This window comes from Alternaria postmessia, assembly GCF_024291825.1.
Source record: "Alternaria postmessia strain BMP 2775 chromosome Unknown scaffold_54, whole genome shotgun sequence".
NCBI lineage: Eukaryota > Fungi > Ascomycota > Dothideomycetes > Pleosporales > Pleosporaceae > Alternaria > Alternaria postmessia.
In genome coordinates, this window is record NW_026260127.1 from 56908 (window position 1) to 74616 (window position 17709).

Consider the following 17709-nt stretch of genomic DNA (forward strand, 5'->3'; position numbering starts at 1 on the left):
GAAGCTGTATACAGCTCCATACAGGCAAGTGATGCGTTTCAAGATCAATCTACATCGCAATGTCTTGGATGGGCGGCATCCGGCAACCAGCCAGGACACATGAATGGATTTTCTTGCGTAGTTCGCTGTGAAGCCGGAGAAGCGGCGAAGCTTTCGCATTAGACTCTGTAATGCGACCGTATCTAACAGTCGTATCGTTCGACACGTCAGACAGAGCAGCAACATGAACCATTGTGTCTCCGTCCACTTGAGCTACAGAGTTTCGTCCTCCATGTTGGAAACGGCACGACATCTTTCAGAATTGCAGGACCTGAGAGACAGTCGTTTTGAGTACCACGTTCGTGTGTTTGAGCTTCCGAAGACCGACCCCTGTTGAACAGTTGGTCATTCCAATTTGTACTGGTGACTAGAATACGTAGACAGCGAATACGTAGTCCAAGGCAAGACTACCAGAAACACAATGTCATCCATAGTCTCGAAAGCTTGTCATCATTAGCGATTAGACTAAACTATTTAGCTAATACAATGCCCTCTCTTACTCAACAAGGTCCTCATAATCCAAAAATGCAAGCCGTAAACTTCGTGTATGCTCAACGCAAATCCAGTCCCAAATATATATGTACGCGAACAAATGTGTTCCCAAGGCATCAATCAGAATCCTAGGATTTCCAAAAGCAGATGCAAAGAAGAGAAGATCGTAAAAACGCCCATGGATGCCCTTGTTGCTTACTCGTCATCGAAGAATGCGCTGTCCCCCATCTTAGAAACGCCTTTCCTGGCTGAGAATCTCATCAACCATTGGCTTCACAATGGGCATGAATCCTTGCATCACCGGTACCCATAGCGCCTTCTTCAACCCTAGTTCCGTGGCGAAATAATATAGCAAGCGATTGATCCACTCACGTCTCGCCGCAACGTCTATTCTCCTAGGTATTACTGTCTCAAAGTCCGGCGGCGGAAGATCAAGGGGTCGGTCGTAAGGATGTGCGGGGTGCGGGTCGAAGATGTGATCTTTCTTTGCATTCGGATCAAATGTTGGAACTTTGGCCGGTGGGCTGGGGCTGGCGCTCAGGCCACTTCTCGAGCGGATGGTGTTAAGGTCAGAAAACTGTGGTGCTGTCGCATAAGACTCCAAATTTTCCGAAGGTTCGCTTGACGACGATAAATTGGATGTGGCGGAGACTAGGTGTGGTGGTGTGTTGGACTGGTGCGTGTAGGCTGATGGCGGTGTTGGCATCTGACTAGTGTCTTGTGGAGAGTTGCCTGTATTACTATCGGGTACAAGACCTGAACAAAGCACAGCGTCCATGGTACCCAGTGGCCATAAATCAACATATCCTCTCATACCAACCACATCGTCGATGGACTTCATGTGTATCGGCACGGTAAGACTACCAATCATAGCTGAGCAGTTTCCTTCGATCACTTCGACCAGACGTGCAGTAGCAACAGAGTGATGTATGAAGAGGTTCCTATCGCTCAAATTGGTGGGTACAGTCTGTCCTTGCGTTGCGGCCGATCGACCGCGTTCCCGGAATCTTAGCATCCAATTCAACATTTCGAGTAGATCTCGCAGAACAAGTATACGGCTTGTACGGTAGAAGCCCCAGATCCAAGCGCGTTTCACGCTAGGGTAAGAATGTATCTCTTCCGGGGCGCCGCGACATCCCAGGAAGAGCTTCTGCCATTTCGGATCATAGTTCGACCTGGCCTCTGGCGTGTTGGGTGTCGCATGGTAGTTCCAAGCAGGCGTAATCTGTGATTCCCAGGCTTGGTAGTCGTCATCTAGTTCTAGCGCGGTCTGCAAAAGCTCTTGCAAGGCCAGACGATTAGTTGGTGGATTCGTACTTTGTTTCATTTCGTGCCATCTAGCATGCAACATCGCCTCTCTCCAGATCAGGCGAATTACAAAAGCATTAGAGTTCTTGTATAGACTTGGAAGTAGCTCGTCCACCTTGACCACGTCTCTTGTCGGTATGGCAGGGCGCTTGGCTGTCTGTAAATTACCTAGTAACTGTAACAACGTTAGCCTTGGGCAGGTGGAAACCGTTCCTCTTCAGCTGTAATTACCAGATGCGCGTAGATGACCTCGTAAAGTCTGGCTGATATGGGATCGCTGTAGAACTGCTCAACAGTTCGCAACTGAAGCAGCGCATTTGCGCCATGGTTGTGGGCAATGAACGTGCCCTTCCGTTGCACGCTGGTAAGATTCTCATCGTCACGTTAGCGCTTACAAACATCATAGATCCATCAGTAACATACTTCGTAAACTCCCATTAAATGCACTGCGGCCAAAGCGATATTCGTGGCTGACTGCTTTTTATCCGCGATTGTCTTCGTCAACATCGGAATGGCTCTTCCCACGCATTCTTCACCCAATGCCTGGGCCTGAGGGTCGTTACATCTATTAGCATAATTTACGTAAGAGACTGCGTCAACAGCTGTTGCAATTAACGAGTCCTCTGGCGCACTCTGATACAAGAGCGGTATAAACGTCCAAAGTGCTTCATCCGGCTGGTCCGCTGGTCTGTTCGGCTGATCGGGCAGTACAAAGTCGTACACAAAGCGCTCAAAGGCCCTTCTACGAAAGTCCGGGTTAGCCACCGGGGTGATAGTCAGTCGGCTTAGATCGATTATTGGCGGGGTAACACCTGAGGCATCTTGGGCAGGGTCGTCCACGGATCCACCGGGAGAATGCACACTGCCGCTGGACGAGCGTTGATCGTCCAAATGAGGTGGTGTCGATTCGTCGCTTGGCGGGGTTTTGATATAAGTATTGCTACTTTCGGCAACGACAGCGCGTTGATTTGACTTTGATCGCTTCCGCCATGATTCCTCAGCTCTCTGCGCAGCAGATGCTGTTTGGTTGCGGAAGAGGATGTCGGCTTGATCTCGATACTTGCATGTATGACCCGCCTTGCTGCATCGACTGCAAGCTGGTCTCGACTCATCACACTAATTTGATATCAGCCTCGTCCTCGTGACCAGAGTCTGCTGGATGCGGATGGCCCGGTCTGGTTACTGACACTGTTCGATGATATCAACTCAAGAGAACACGCACCTTGACTTTACGGGCTCTGCAAGCCTCACATCCCTTACTGGGGCGTCCTCGATAGGACATGCTTAGGTTATGGCGGTTTATGAGGCGGTAAGACGGGCGGCCGGGCGGACGGCGGCAAGCTCCGCAATTGCTGTTCAGGCTCAGGTACAGTCTCTACGAAGCAGGTACTAGCGCAGACAGATGCATTCGTTTGATTGTACAGGACCAAAGAACACCAAGTATAATAACTATGCCTCCTTCTCCGGTCCTCGTATGTGCTGCGTGGTCATCCGAAGGGTCCTGGGCCGGAACTGGCGTAGCGCAATCTCGGCGATCAGGCTGAAACCTAGGCCACGCTTTCACGAGCTTGGAATGGAGCGCCCGATGACTGGCGGAAGGTGGTCCATAAAGGTTGTCTGGCAGAGATCGAAGGGCATGGGGTCAGGCCCGGTGCTCGGGAAAACGGTGCTGCATAGTGGGTTGATGTGCCGCAGTCTGCATAACTGCGTCACAAGCGACAGGCCTCCAATTGTTGCTGACTCAGAAAACTAGTCGTGTCTTGGCGCCCAACGCCCGTCTTCCGCCCTGACTGCGACGGTACTGCAACACCAAACGAGTCGTTTTACTCCATGCGTGTTTGGAGGCGCATCCAGGAGAGACGCCGACATGTTAGTGTAGACTCCTTCGCTCCTCCTGAAGCGCGACATTCCTTATCTGTCCTGGTCTCCAGTCTTAGTATGCAGTCTGCAGGGTCGATGCAGGCCGCCCACATCCGGAGCTTCTGAATGGCGCCGACAGACAACTCCCGATGCTCTCCCGGACTTCAAAAACACGCGATGCCAATGTTTCAACGGTCGCCTAGCAGGGAAAAATGCCATGTTGTTCACAACGGCTACAGAACTTGGGGTCTTGAAACAGTGACAGCAAATCGTCATTGGGTGTTCGTGACCTTGGCTAATCGGCCCTCTTTTCAACGGCCGACTAGTGAAATGACCTGGACCGCTTTGCGAATTTAGAGTTTGAGAAACAATATGTATTGCGGAGAATCCACGCAGACCTCCTTGACCGATCACACCTACTATGACGATCCAGCAAGCTTTGGACTTGAGGATGAGAATTTTTCCTTCACCGGTGCCGGCAGTGGAAAGGGGGTTTTCGCCTGCCATTAGTCAAGTTCGTTTCACGCTACCCCGAGTTCCACGTTCATCCACATTGACACTTGACAGGTTTCCGCTCGCGGACCAGACAGGTAGAGAGGGCAATGCCGTGCGCATCCAACGGACCTGCAGCGCTTGATGTCGATGATAGTGACGACTCGGGCCGAGATGTGTATTTCGTCACATCGCCTAGCATACATTTATACTAAGCTTTGGAGTTTAGTTCTCCACATGGATGGCATAACTACATTCATACTAAAGCTTCGCCAAAACATGCCTACCTCCGTCCCCACTCCCCAATACAATCTCCTCGCTACGCCAGTCCGGATTGAACGTCACCTCGTTGAGCGGATTTCTCCGATGCGCCATATCGAATAACTCCTCATACACTTTGCCATCATACCTGCCCAACGCGCTATTAAGCAACCAATCTGGTATCGACCAAGCGTCAACGAGCTTCACAGCATGCGGTCTCAACTCAGCCATGAGATCTACAATCGTATCTTGCAGAGTGAACACGGACTCTTGCGGAACGGCGGCCGTCATCATAAACGAGGATGCGAATTGGTCGACGGTGTAGAGCGCGTAGAGCTGGAAGCATGTCCGCAGTGCTGATGACGTGGGCGGACTAACGGAGCTGAAGCTATTATAGAAATTCGTGACGAGGATCTGCTCCGAATATGCGCGGCTGAGGTTGTGGAGTTGGATCATGAGACGGGTCCAAGGTCGCTTTTCGACGACGCGTGCTTGGTAGGCACGATAAGAGAGATCAGCTGCGCGCCATTGGAACACCTCTACTATGTTTTGGTCGTCTACCACACCGTCTTTCGAGACGTTTTGGGGTATGTGACGGTCTTTGTTTAGAAGATAGTATTGGAAGAGCTTGTCCGTCGGATCCTTGGGCGTGGAGCCAGGATCTTTGACCGCGTCCGCCATCTTCTTGATGAGATATGCCGCAACTTGCTGCGTAATCATCCAGTTATCACCCTCAACCGTTGGCTTGGAAAGATAGTCGGCGTTCAACCCTACTAGCCCGCTTCCACCGCCGAAGCCATGACCGCCCATCGCGCGCCGACAAGTCTCGATACCGTCCGCAGCGAGCATCGTACACAGGCTCTTCAACCCCGAACTAGCACTATGTAGCTCAGCTAATGGTCCAAAGTCGCCCTTCTCGATGTTCTCTCGCGACTTGTGGTACAACATGTACATGTACTCGCCAGTATAATGCAACGCGAAAGTAGTCGCGAGCAACGGCAAGACGCGTATCTGCACTGTGGGGTAATCAAGGACCTTCATTTCGCTATCAGAAGCATTAGTGGAGTCGCGGTCCTTGAATTGCCGCCGTAAAGCACAGTATCGTACGGCGACAGTGACAGCACGTGCAAGGACCAGCCTTGCATGCATTATGATCTGGCCGCGTACGTATGTAAGACTCCCATATACAACAGCCGGATGGCCATTCCGAACGAACGCGCCGGTCTCGTCGGAGACCTCAGCATAGCGGCTCAGCATAGCCGACTTGGGTACGTGGAAATGGTCGAATAGCATGTACCCGTTATCCATGCTCGCATACCCGTATTTCGGACCGATGTCGCCTACAGCAATGCCCGGCAGAGGTTGATGCGTCTTCGCGTCCCGAATTTGCACAACGAAAGTTTGTGGGCCGTGCGAAGTATATTCAACCTCTTGAGCATGCCGATCGGAGACTTTTGATCTGTCGGACGGGGATAGTGGTTTCGGCAAGAGCAATTGTGCGACTACAATCTATGTATGACATGCATTAGCGAACGCCCAAGGCAGAATCAAAGTTTTTGGCTAGCGGCACAGGGTGGAGCTAAAGACGTACTGCGTGCGTGGCGGTCCTCCCCATCGACCCATTCCACCATTTGCTTGCCGTCAAAGTCGGACTGTGAATTTCGAATTCCTTCTTGATTGGGTCCCACTTCGCGACAGTCTCCAGACCTCGTACGTTGCTCCCATGGCCTAGTTCAGTTTGCGCATAGCAGCCAATGATGTCGTGGCTGAGGATTCTCGGCATCCAATACTTCTGCTGTTCTTCAGAGGCTTGCTCGCGTACCGTTGTGACTGTGCGATACGGTGCTTGTCAGCTCTTCGCGCCCAAGTGGTACGATTATGCACGACGTCTAGAGCAGCTGCAGCCTTCCGTTGACTCACCGAACATGTTCATATGCAGATGATATGGGCTCATCTCATCCGTCAGGTATTCCGCCATCTTATAGTCTTCAAGGTCCCATCCTTCTCGTCGCATCAACCTCTGGATGGCCTTTGCTCTCGCCAGTCCTAGATGATACCGCTCTGGGCGCGAAAGATTCAGCTGCTGATCCTTGTTGAAAAGCTTCTCCTTGCTCAAAACCCGGAGTACCTTATCTTGTCGCTCCAGAAAGCCATCACGGCCTAGAAGGTGCTGTGCGAGTTGGCGAACGTTGATGCCCGAGCCGTCGCGCTCGGCCTGGAGTTTTGCTGTGCCATCGTAGGCGGGCTTGAGATGATCGGTGAAGTCTGCCATGATGCGATTGGTCGCTGGTCGTGATTCGAGTTGGCCAACAGAGTCGGGTGCAGGCCGTCCGAAGCGAGATGGGCGGGTGCTGCTCAGCGACAATGTTTTGCCGTTAAGCACGTTGGAAGAGCTCACATCGTGAGAGTCAGTCTATCGGCAATAACGCGGAAATGTAAGCTGCATCAATGCCTCGGTATGCGCGGGGGATGTGTGGTGGGCGGAGGCCGCAGGAGTTGGGGCGGAGACGTTTAATGCGCAACGATGCGGGGCGTCGCCATGTGGACCCGAAATGCGGGGTCATGTCGGTGGTTTGGTGATGCTGCACGTTGACTAGAACATCCTTGATCAACGAACGAATGTCTACATTGAAGCTGTTCGGTACGAAGAGATGATGTGTAACATAATGATGATTGACGCACTCGTGGTAACACGCAAATCCACGGAGAAATGCAAGTAGAAAAAAACAATCGCCTTCAAAATCCCATCTGAACAATACAAAACGCCTTTTGTGCCGCAAAACCATCCAATGCAAGCTAATTGTACAGGATATCAAATGTCCAACCCAAGTCGTAAACCGAAAGACAAACACCGATAGCTATGCTCAACACCATTATATCGAATCGAAATACCGTCAGCGTCATCAATAAGTTGGTGTACCGGAGCACCAACTTAGCCCCTTCCAAGAGTAGTCATCAACACGCCAGTAGGAGAATGATGGCAAACATTCTTCACTCAATTATGGCATCAGCCCAACAGCTGAGCCCACTTTCTTCGTTTAACACACGCGTCATGTCTTCGTCGGCGAGTCGTACAAGGATCTCGAAAGACGCTTCTTTTTCGTTCACAAGCTGTCTCCGTCGTGGGAGAAAGATCATGCCGCCATCACCCGGACCATACGATCGTCTGATGAACTCGGGTCGACCGGCAAGGGAGTCCTTGTCCAGATCTGTACCAGGTATCCCCCAGCTGAGATCAGCGCCGAAGTTCAGCCAGGACGAGATGTAAATGTCCGATCCAAAAGTCAAAGCCAGTGCGACCTCGGTGTCGGTAATCACCTCGATCGACTTGAAGAATGTTAGGTGGCGGTTCACCCATTCGTCGTCGACATCGAGAATGGTGCTCTTGATAGTGTTTATGACGTTGACTATTGTGGCCTTGGTTACACTGCCGGTATTTGTCAGCTGGCTGTCTCAAACTTAATTGCGTCGCTCGACATTGGAACTACAAGGTTTGGAGCGCACCAAGGTGCGACCAGCAATGATACAGTAGTAAGGAATAGACTCACCGGTCCTCTGCTGTCAAGTCCGAGACCTTCATCGTGCCTCTCGAGAACAAAGCCATGTTCCCCATGTAGTCGGCGGGGACGGGAGGGTGCTGTCTTCTGCGCAAGTCCGTCGCAATGCCGATGCTAGTCTCCGCCAGCCCGTACTTGGTCAAGCGGCCTGCTCTAGCGCGAGTAACATGAGTCCAGACTAGGGCTGCGAGGACATTGCACATAGTGGGAGGGGTATCCTTGGGGAAGTGGGTGCGGAGTTTCTCCCTGTACTCGCGTACTCGTGATGCTGGAATGACGAACAACCTCTGGGTGCATTCCGTCTCTTTAGGCAAGGTTTGGAGATACTGAGGCGGACCATCGCAATAGCAGTCGGCACCGCCGTTGCCTAGCGGTGGGATAACCTGCTCGTCAACGGCTTTTCTCATTAGAGACTGCTCGTCGGCGACGCTTCCCGTGTCTGCCATGTTTAGTGGTAGCTTGACAGTGTAGGGGGAGAGTGGTACCTATGATCTTGTGCTCTTCGAAGAGTTGCTGCTTTGAGATTTTGGAGACATTCTCCGAGAACGTCTGCCAGAAGAGAGTAACGCCTGAAAAGTCAAAAACACTGTGATGCATGTACATGGAAAGTACAAGGCCGCCAGGTATGAAGAAGGCCTGAGTCCGCATGGCTGGTGCGTCGCTCTTGTCAAAGTCCACTTTTCCTTCGCCGTCTCGTGGAATGCCAGCATAATTTGCGAGATCTTCCGGAACGAACATAGCACTTCGGAGTGCACTCGGTGGCATGCCATCTCTCTTGAGCTGTTCGTAGGTGTGGGGAAAATCTGTCTCATGGTATGGGATTTGCTTTGATCGAAATACGCGATTCAATTGCTCGCTTGTGATATCAGTTGAATAGTTGAGGGCGAGTTTTCCAGCTTTCCGGTCCGCAAGTGTGAGTGTGCCAGCAAGAAAGGGAAACTTGTTGAGTGTAAGGCGCAATCCGGCACCGAGAGCTTGTATGGCCGTTTCGGCGTCATTCAGATCAGGAAACTGCGGATAACGTCAATCGATGTCAGCACGACACATGGTTCAGAACGACATACGGGAAAGATACACAGGGTCTGTATGTATACGCGCACGACATTCTGGTCTAGACATGATAGATGAAACGATTTTGTCTGTACAGGTGGGCTATGTGCTGTGTTGAGCATGTCGAGTAAGCGGGGGATGGTGCTAGCAATAGGTTCAAAAAGCCGGCCGTTGCGCAATACTAGTGGAAAATCTAGGGCCATGGTCGTGGCTTTTCGTAGTCAGTATATATACGGAATGGATGAAGAGTCACACATACCGCGAATTGGGTGAGCAAACACCCAGCATGTGAAGCACGAGATGTCGTTTTACCCCCTTCACCGCAAGGCCCCATTGAGCTGCGCCTGGTGTGACGGGAGGGCGGCATTGGCCCACTCGACGGGCCGAGTGGGCTAAGAAGGACGATGACCGCATGCGGAAACATCTGTGCGCCCAAGCCACGCCTCATTCCCGCTTCCCCGGCTGTCTGCTTATTCGAGATTCACTTTCAACCCTTGACGTGCGCCAAACGTGTCTCGTGCCGGCTTCCCCGGCCGCTTTGCTCAACCGTGCCTGAGGAACCAAACCCCCGCGGCAGCGGATGAGGTGCAGCCGATGCGGCAACGTTCAAAGAGGGTTCCCGCCCATGAACGAAATGGGCACGACCAGGACCGTTCATGTGCTTTGCTTTTCCTTCCGCCCATTCTCGTCTTTCGCGGCAGAGGTCAGGCGACTATATGCAGCTCAAAAAAGATCAATTCGCTATTCCGCGACGTCCATGCCCTAGCAACAGGGGTGGGGCGCATGGGAATTGTCCTTGTTTGTGTCGACTGTCGCTTGAAATCAGGCTGGCACCCACGTCCTTCGATTGTGCTGTCGCTGCGGGCGGGACTTTCGCGGCACAGCATGACATCCCGATCGTATCTGAAATTGCGGGCTTGGCCGCTACCCAATATGAATGGTCAATGTGACCAGGCTACCACGAGGGATTGTTTGATCATCGATGCCATACTGACTGCAGACGAATCGATACACCGGTCATGTCGCCCTGTTATAGTCGGTGAGCGCCGCAAGCAAGGTGAGTACGCAGCCCTATGACCAGGCGCTTTGATGCTTGTGCGCCCGCAACGCGCAACAGAATGTACCCGCGTTTAGCAGCCTATTATAGGAGTCTGGAGGAATATGCGACATCAAGAATCTAGCGACTAACACAGCACAACTCACCTAGTTGTTTCCAACGTTCCAGTCAGAGTTGACACGATTGTTGTGACTCTTCGAATAACTGGTCCCGACTACCGAGAGCTCAGCCTGGCTAGCTACCATGGTAATGCTCCAAATAGCATCTGACGGATAGCGGTGTGATGCATCGCCTCTCAGAGGACTCTGAGAGCAGACAGCGATGCGTCATCTGATCGGTGGGGAAGGCTCCTAAGGAGACACGTTGCCGGCGGTCCTCCGGTTAGTGGGTCGTGGGGTCGTCACCGACGTGAAATGCCAGCAAACACCGTAAGCATCGGTAAGGAACAATCAAACAAAACCCTGGTCTAGAGGAGGATGACGAAGATAGCAGTTGATGCGGCTGCAGTCATTGTGGCTGACTGATGCAAATAAGCGCCCCACCTTGTGTGCGACGCTGCTGTCCAATGAGCGGGGAGCTTCATGCATGCGATGCGTTCAAAAAAGAAATCACACCTTCTTCTGAGCAATCGGGCTGATTCCAGCCTGCTGCATTGTCGGAAATATTTGTAACGCTATCGAAAAGTCTCGCATGCGCCTTGTAGCCTCTTCTCTTGACGGGCGATCTATATGACACCGTAGGATTAAGGTTTGTCGGTGGTCGTACAGCGAACGGCGGTATGCAAGGCCGGGTAGGCGACCCGGAAGAGCGTTGGGAATGAGAGCACAGCGACTCAATCATTGGATGTGCTAGGTGGTAGGCGCCCAGAGTATTGGAGGATGCCTAGCTAGAGGGGATCACGATGTGCCTGCTTTCCACGCAGGGACAGTGCGAGAGACGTCGGAAGGATCGGTCGCATCCTTCGCGTAGGATGATGACAGTTTGATTTGAACGTGGTGATGACCTTAGGCCCGGCCCGCAATGACAGGTCTGATGTGATGACCTATTTGAAATCACAGTTCTGGGTCGTAAGATGCCACAGCCGGTGGCTGAAGACTACTGTGCTGGTTAGTGAAAGATGAAAACATTGTCGCTCTTGTCACAGCCACTCGCTTGACTGTTCACCCTCTTGTGCGTAGCGCGCGAAGTACAGGTACTCAAGCGCGACGGTCTGGACTTTTGTAGTATCCAGGTCGAGCGAGTATCTAAACTCGGTGGCGGCATCCTCTCCACCGCATGCTCCGTACATCGTAAGGGAAACCCACCAAGGGTACTCCACTAGATTGCGGCTGCAGGCGTGTGGCGGCAGGCCTTGGGCGGCCCTTAGCGTCGGGAGTGAGAGGGTTGCGGGGTCGGTCTCGGGAGTCTTCCCCGCGATCTTGCACCGTTCGGTTAAAGAGACATGATCGTGATGACACGTCGCACGCGACTCATCATTTATGCTTCAATAATCTCGTACCGAACTCTACGCTCTAGTATGCGATAATGAGGAGCAGACAGTATCAGCCACACCTTGGATGCTCAAGTAGGAAACGGATACCAACAGGATGGATGACCGATGCCGTGTGATACCTAAGCACGCTGGACGCAACGTGCTCCCGAATACTGTAAGACGTAGTCCCCAACAGAAGCGAAGACATGGTCGCGGAGTTGCGCTGAACTCAACCTAGCCTCTTTTTTCCAGGATCCTGCGGTTCGCGAGTCGAACACCTGCGCCCATAGCTATTGATGACGTCCGCTTGAATCTTCAAAAGACACATCTGGAGTTGCTTTCGGATGTACTAGCCTTACGAGAAAGTGTTTCCCGTTTACTGACTGACGCGGCGCTTGAAGCCCTGGAAAAAAGAGATGAGGTATACATAGCCGTCGTAGCGGCTGGAGGGTATGAATACACTGTGGCGGTACTAGCGATACTGGCGCTCGGTGCTGCCGTAGTCCCACTGACACCGGCTCTGCCGGTAGAAGAAGCAGTGTACTTTGTCGAGAAGTCAAGAGCTGCACTGGTTCTAGCTAGCTCATTGGACTGGATCAAATGTCTTGATCTGGAAAAGCGGATCGGTATGACAAGCGATAAGCATTTTCGAGCTGTGGCCATCAAGCCCTCCATCTCGTCTCCTATGCTCGATGCTAGAGACATTATCGTCTCTTCAGACCGTGCCTTGGATGAGAATGCGCCCACTGTAGTCATCTTCACCAGTGGGACTACTGGAGCGCCCAAGGGGGCGGTAATGAGAAGGGCTTTCATCTTTGACTGCGCGCTAGAAGTAGCGGATCATTACCAGCTAGATCAAGACGACGTCGTCCTTCACGTCCTTCCAGTGCATCATGCGACTGGTGTGGGTATCAATTTCTTCCCCTCCCTCGTATCCGGTAGTCGTATCGAGTTCCGCAGTGGAGGCTTTGATGAAAAACAAATGTGGGAACGGTGGAAGCAAGGTGCTACGGATCCTCGAAAACGGCTTACTATCTTCTCCGGCGTACCCACAATATACATGAGAATGAGACGATATTATCAAAACAAATTACGCAAGCTACCTGCAGATGAGATAGCGAAGTATGTTGCAGGCGCAAGACAGTTCCGGGCTTGCTTGTGCGGAACGTCAGCACTACCCCAACCACTTAACGACTTCTGGAAGAGCATAATGCAAAAACCGATCTTACAGCGGTACGGAGCGACGGAGTTTGGAGCTATCTTCAAGATGCGTCTTGGCGATAACGACGTTCCGGAAGGCTCTGTAGGCGAAATCGCCAGTGGTGTTGACGTGAGACTGTCCGAAGGGGACGAGGGGGAGGTGCTTGTGAAGAGTCCGGTATGCTTCCTCGTTAACAATCTAGGCAACATGCGCTAAGAATATTCAGCACATGTTTTCAAAGTACCTACGTGATCCCGAAGGAACTGCGAGGGCTCATGACCCAGATGGCTACTTCCGAAGCGGCGATATTGCACGAAGAGACGGTAAATACTACTATATTATCGGGCGAGCCTCTCTAGACATCATCAAGTCGGGCGGATATAAGATATCTGCGCTGGATGTCGAGCGCGAGCTGCTAAGCCTGCCATACGTCGCAGAAGCCATGGTGGTCGGCGTGCCAGATGAGGAGTACGGGCAACGCGTCGCTGCATTGATCTCGCTACAGGAAGGGGAGATGCCTACCGGCCTACTGAGAATGAATAGTGGAGCGAAACACGTCTTGACCATCGACGCTCTGCGTCGAGATCTACGCGAAAGATTAGCCGGATACAAGCTGCCTACACTTCTGAGAATTGCGGATGGCGAGCTGCCGAAGACAGCCACAGGCAAAGTGCAGAAGAAGATCCTCGGGCCTCGCTACTTCCCTGCTGATCATCACGAGCTTCAGAAAGTACAGAAATGGGTCGCGCGTTCCACCTTGGCGAAGCTGTGATGTGGTAGTCTCATCGTGCTGCGATGTTCTCAAAGAGATATCTCGATCGAGCTGAACGATCAACTCGCCATCGCGATCGCATAGGTGCGGGACATTTGCTGTCATATCGCATCGAAAAAGAAAGAAAGGTATTGACTGAACTCAGAAGCTGGTTGACATGTGCACTAGCGGGTCATCGAGCCGAGGTGGCTCGCACCTTTCTCCACGCGCAATGTTCGTTGTTGATTTTCTTTTCCAACTCACGTTGTGCGTCATACAGACTCCACGTCTTCTTGAAGCTATCCCAACAAATAGACAAGGCTTCTAGTGGTATCCGCAGCCGAGAGGTGCTTGTCGAATCGATCGAGGCACGACTGGCACAGTCATCGTTATGTCACAGATACCATTAGTCAACGCATCCTATCGTAAACGATTCACTTCCAGATGTTCTTCGGAGGTCTGCACGTATCCCACCCTTGTAAAGATATTCACCAGGTATGCGACGAGTCTCAGCAGCTTATAAGGAGGATTATTGGTACTCTCCACATGTGGAAACTGTGAAATTGACGCGCGATGCTGTACTGAAACTAACGTCCTTGACGCTGACACGGCTTTGCTGTCGATTGAAACATTTTAAAATGTCACCTGCTACACTGTGTCACATACAGCTCATTCTCGAGCTTATTCACAACTGATGCGTCTTGGGTTATCCACTTAAACAGCGAGAAACATTGCAAGTCGACGTATAACAGCACGCGACCACGCCTCGCTGAAGCTTCATTGTTGACCATGGCAAAATCTCCGTCTGTCGAGCCTTTTCTGTTTTGTCTTCTCGAAGATTTTAGATGGCATGTACGCGAGTATCACGGAGACCAGCCAACACAAAGGCTACCTTCCTTGACAAACCCCGTCCATCCAATACTCAAGCTTGAGCGCTGGGTAACATATCCGGGTCAGCATTTTGTCGAGATATATCAGAGAATACTACCTGCGTTACAACTAGCCTCTCTTTTCCTATGTGAGGATGGTCCTCTCCTATGGTACAGTCGCCTGACGTTTAGCGAACGGCGGTTGAACGCTGTAGGTAAAGCCTACCTAGTTCCAACACCATACTCCACCACTCCACAGGCGCTGGCGCTTGTCAAAACGAACCTCAAGAACCTCTCAAAGGTAATTACCTTCATGTTTGCTCCCCAAGATTTTCACAAGAAGTCGAATTGGGGAACCGCGTATCACCGGAGGGAGAAGATGCCATTCTTCCAAGAGCTTCGTGTCGAAAACCTTCCATTTGTTCCACCCAGTTCAGGTATAGCTAACCCAAGCATCGTCTTATCACGAAGGTTCGACATCTTTTTCCGCAAGACACTCGCAACGCCTCATCAAAATCTCGATGAGTACTACAGAGCTTTGCTCATGCTCGCTTCCGTAATTGGACATGAAGTGGCTCATAGCTACAACTTCTTCGTATATGGAGCATATGGGCCCCTGGAACCATTTTGGGATATCACCGAGAAAAGCGGAGAGTTGGGGTACTCTTGGCAGTGGAATGTCCTTGGGTGTGTACCGTTACCGATGGGTAGCAAGGCGGGCGATGACGACAATGGAACGTTTTACCCGCTGGCTACCGTCAAAATGGAGGAATACCATTCCAAAGCTGATCAAGAGAGAATAATGGGTGCTATTAAAGCAAGCACAAATGCTGAGTTCACTCAACGAGATTCCAGCGGAAATCGTCGGACCTGGCCAGCGGTAGATGTTACTAAGTTCCGCGGTTCCACCTGGTGTCCCGATGAAACTGCGGTGGGTTTCGTGGCTTCTATCCTGAGCATCCGTCCCCGCTGGATCGCGGGGTGGTTTCAGCAGACTTTATGGAAAAATATCAAGACCAATTGGACGCAGAAACAATATTACTTGCCGCCTTCTCTTGGTGAGTGTTTCGTAATAATGTACGACAGGAGCGCTTCCGCTACCTACATCCAGCGACCGCTTCATCCGGAAAATGAAGTTGATGCAAAGATAACTCGCCACCGGCGGATACGGGAGGGTGGCCTAAAGCCAGTTAAAAGACAGGTCTAGCTTCATCGAGAGCAGTGTCTCAACGGCCCGCTATCTCCACAACTTGATATGTTTGTGATACTGGGCATTCGAGAACTTCTTACGTATGAAGCATATGTATCTTGGAAATCCTAAGTGGCTCGTCAGTCATGGGTCATCGCATTACCGTGGTTGCATCGATGATAACCACGGTACTGCTTCACGATTGTGCGCACACAGCCACTGTGTGTTGTTTCCACAGTCTCCATTATATGTGATATCACTGATTTTCATACCAATACTTTGTTGCCTGCGAACGTTATAAGTGGCTGTTCCGCTGTGCTACCTATGATATGAGTGGATTGCGCACTGATGTGTGAGCCTGTTGTGGAGAGCCAGGACCAAGGGTTACACATCGTGAATTAATAGATGTACACCGTGGCCGCGACGAGAAGGAGCCACTTCATGTATTATTATTGGCACCTTCTGCACCCATTAGCGTAATTCCTATATATTCGAATCCTCCTAATCCAACGCACTTCGACTCCGACATCCACTTCTTTGTCCTACCTATCTGTACTCTCTTCAAGACTCCTTTTCTTTTCCCTACTCAGTTCGCTTCAAACTGTCTAGTCGTCACTCGATCCAGTTAACCTTCGCTACCGACACCTTCTCAACACTCCCAAACAATCATGTCGATCATCGTATCTATCGGCCCACTTCCCTCCCACACCGAGCTGTTCGTTACACTTGCCGAGATATATGGTTTACACAAGCATGAGATGGTCGACATCTACACACCGCCTGGAGAGTGCTTAGTCGCCCGGGTAGTTTTTAAAACACACGAGTTCGCAAAGAAGTGCGCCGACGATTTCGACAACTATCGCTTGATTGTTGGCAAGTTTGAAGGCCAGAAGATTGGGGTTCATCTACGTGACGAGCCCGAGGCTGAACTCCTCGAAGGCTTTACGAATCGCCTATCCGATCTCCTTTACGGCCGCAACAACCACGTCCTGTCGCGAACCGTCGAGATCACGGGGTTTCCTAGAAACCACACTTTGAGCAATCTACGCCAGCTTCTGGAACCCATATGGGAAGACAACGATCTAATCGAGGCAGAAAACGTTTCAATTCTTCTACAAGGTGGCGAACTCGACCCTAATGACTATCACTATAACGAGCCTCTTGGAATCACTCACGTCAGATCTCCACGACCAGGAGTTGGACTCGTACAGCTCAAGGATTCCGGTACGGCACTCCATATTGTGCGTCTGTTCGCTGGTACATACTGGAAGAGGGCTACGTTAAACGCTCGGTTGGGCCCAGATGAAGAGATTGAAGACTTGCTCATTAAAAGGTCAAGCCAGGAAGATGGGGCGCTCTTCGGGAAGGATGTGATGCTCTTCGTTACGGGTATAGAAGCCGGCACTTCACCGAAAGAAGTTCAAGAGATCTTTAAGGAATTTCCCATCCGTGATGTCAATATGCCGCCAGGCGGCAAAACCTTCTGCTTCGTCTTCTTTAAGCAACCAGAGGCAAACGCAGTTCTTGCGCGATTTGGGAATGGCGTTCAGTGGAAGGGTCGCACTATTCGAGTGAGCATATCGGATAAAGAAAAGAAGAAGAAGAAGAACAAGAACAAGTCCGCCCTTGGTGCGGTCAGCGCGCCGCCTGCTGCACTCCCGCAAGACATGACAGATCTAAAGCTGAACAACCTCCCACATGGTGTTGCGGACTCGAGCATCCGCATCATCTTTGAAGGTTTTACGGTTTCAAAGGTCATCGTCAAGCAGGGCTACGCCTTCGTTGGTATTGCGACAAGCGAGGTTGATCGCGCGATCGAGGAATTGAGCGGGAAGATGGTTGGTGGCCGGAAGATGTCTGTGAAGGTCTCCCAACGCAAGAAGCAGTGAATGCTCACATCTCCGATAGGATGCAATATCGGATGTTTTGCAACCACAAGACGTTATATGATGTGGTTCGATATGTTGATGTAGATATTTGTTTTCATCGAATGCCAAATAGATGGTGCCATGAAACTGTTCCTCTCCTTTCGCCTGCTCTCTTTCTAGACTCGTCTGCCCCACTTTCACGTGACGAACTTCGAAACATCATTCACCCACTTCAAGTTCCAGA

At 51.4% G+C, this 17709-nt stretch overlaps 5 protein-coding genes across 5 annotated transcripts; 2 read left to right on the forward strand and 3 right to left on the reverse strand.

The window, feature by feature from the left end:
* Positions 1-760: 760 nt before the first annotated feature.
* J4E82_007663 (uncharacterized protein) lies at positions 761-3121 on the reverse strand (the record flags this gene model as incomplete). Its single annotated transcript, XM_051733907.1, has 4 exons — positions 761-2014; positions 2071-2211; positions 2263-2955; positions 3062-3121. 4 exons carry the CDS (start codon positions 3119-3121, stop codon positions 761-763), a joined length of 2148 nt encoding a protein of 715 aa, XP_051586318.1.
* A 629-nt stretch (positions 3122-3750) lies between these two features.
* On the reverse strand, positions 3751-6724 carry J4E82_007664 (uncharacterized protein; the record flags this gene model as incomplete). Its single annotated transcript, XM_051733908.1, has 6 exons — positions 3751-3948; positions 4120-4199; positions 4324-4386; positions 4479-5961; positions 6044-6282; positions 6373-6724. The coding sequence occupies 6 exons, from the start codon at positions 6722-6724 to the stop codon at positions 3751-3753; spliced, it is 2415 nt and encodes an 804-aa protein (XP_051586319.1).
* Positions 6725-7443: 719 nt separating this feature from the next.
* Positions 7444-9262, reverse strand: J4E82_007665 (uncharacterized protein; the record flags this gene model as incomplete). Its single annotated transcript, XM_051733909.1, has 4 exons — positions 7444-7879; positions 8001-8448; positions 8495-9020; positions 9074-9262. The coding sequence occupies 4 exons, from the start codon at positions 9260-9262 to the stop codon at positions 7444-7446; spliced, it is 1599 nt and encodes a 532-aa protein (XP_051586320.1).
* A 2741-nt stretch (positions 9263-12003) lies between these two features.
* On the forward strand, positions 12004-13560 carry J4E82_007666 (uncharacterized protein; the record flags this gene model as incomplete). Its single annotated transcript, XM_051733910.1, has 3 exons — positions 12004-12008; positions 12170-12965; positions 13015-13560. 3 exons carry the CDS (start codon positions 12004-12006, stop codon positions 13558-13560), a joined length of 1347 nt encoding a protein of 448 aa, XP_051586321.1.
* Positions 13561-16265: 2705 nt separating this feature from the next.
* J4E82_007667 (uncharacterized protein) lies at positions 16266-17486 on the forward strand (the record flags this gene model as incomplete). The annotated part of the gene is made up of 1 exon (XM_051733911.1): positions 16266-17486. One exon carries the CDS (start codon positions 16266-16268, stop codon positions 17484-17486), a length of 1221 nt encoding a protein of 406 aa, XP_051586322.1.
* Positions 17487-17709: the final 223 nt, after the last annotated feature.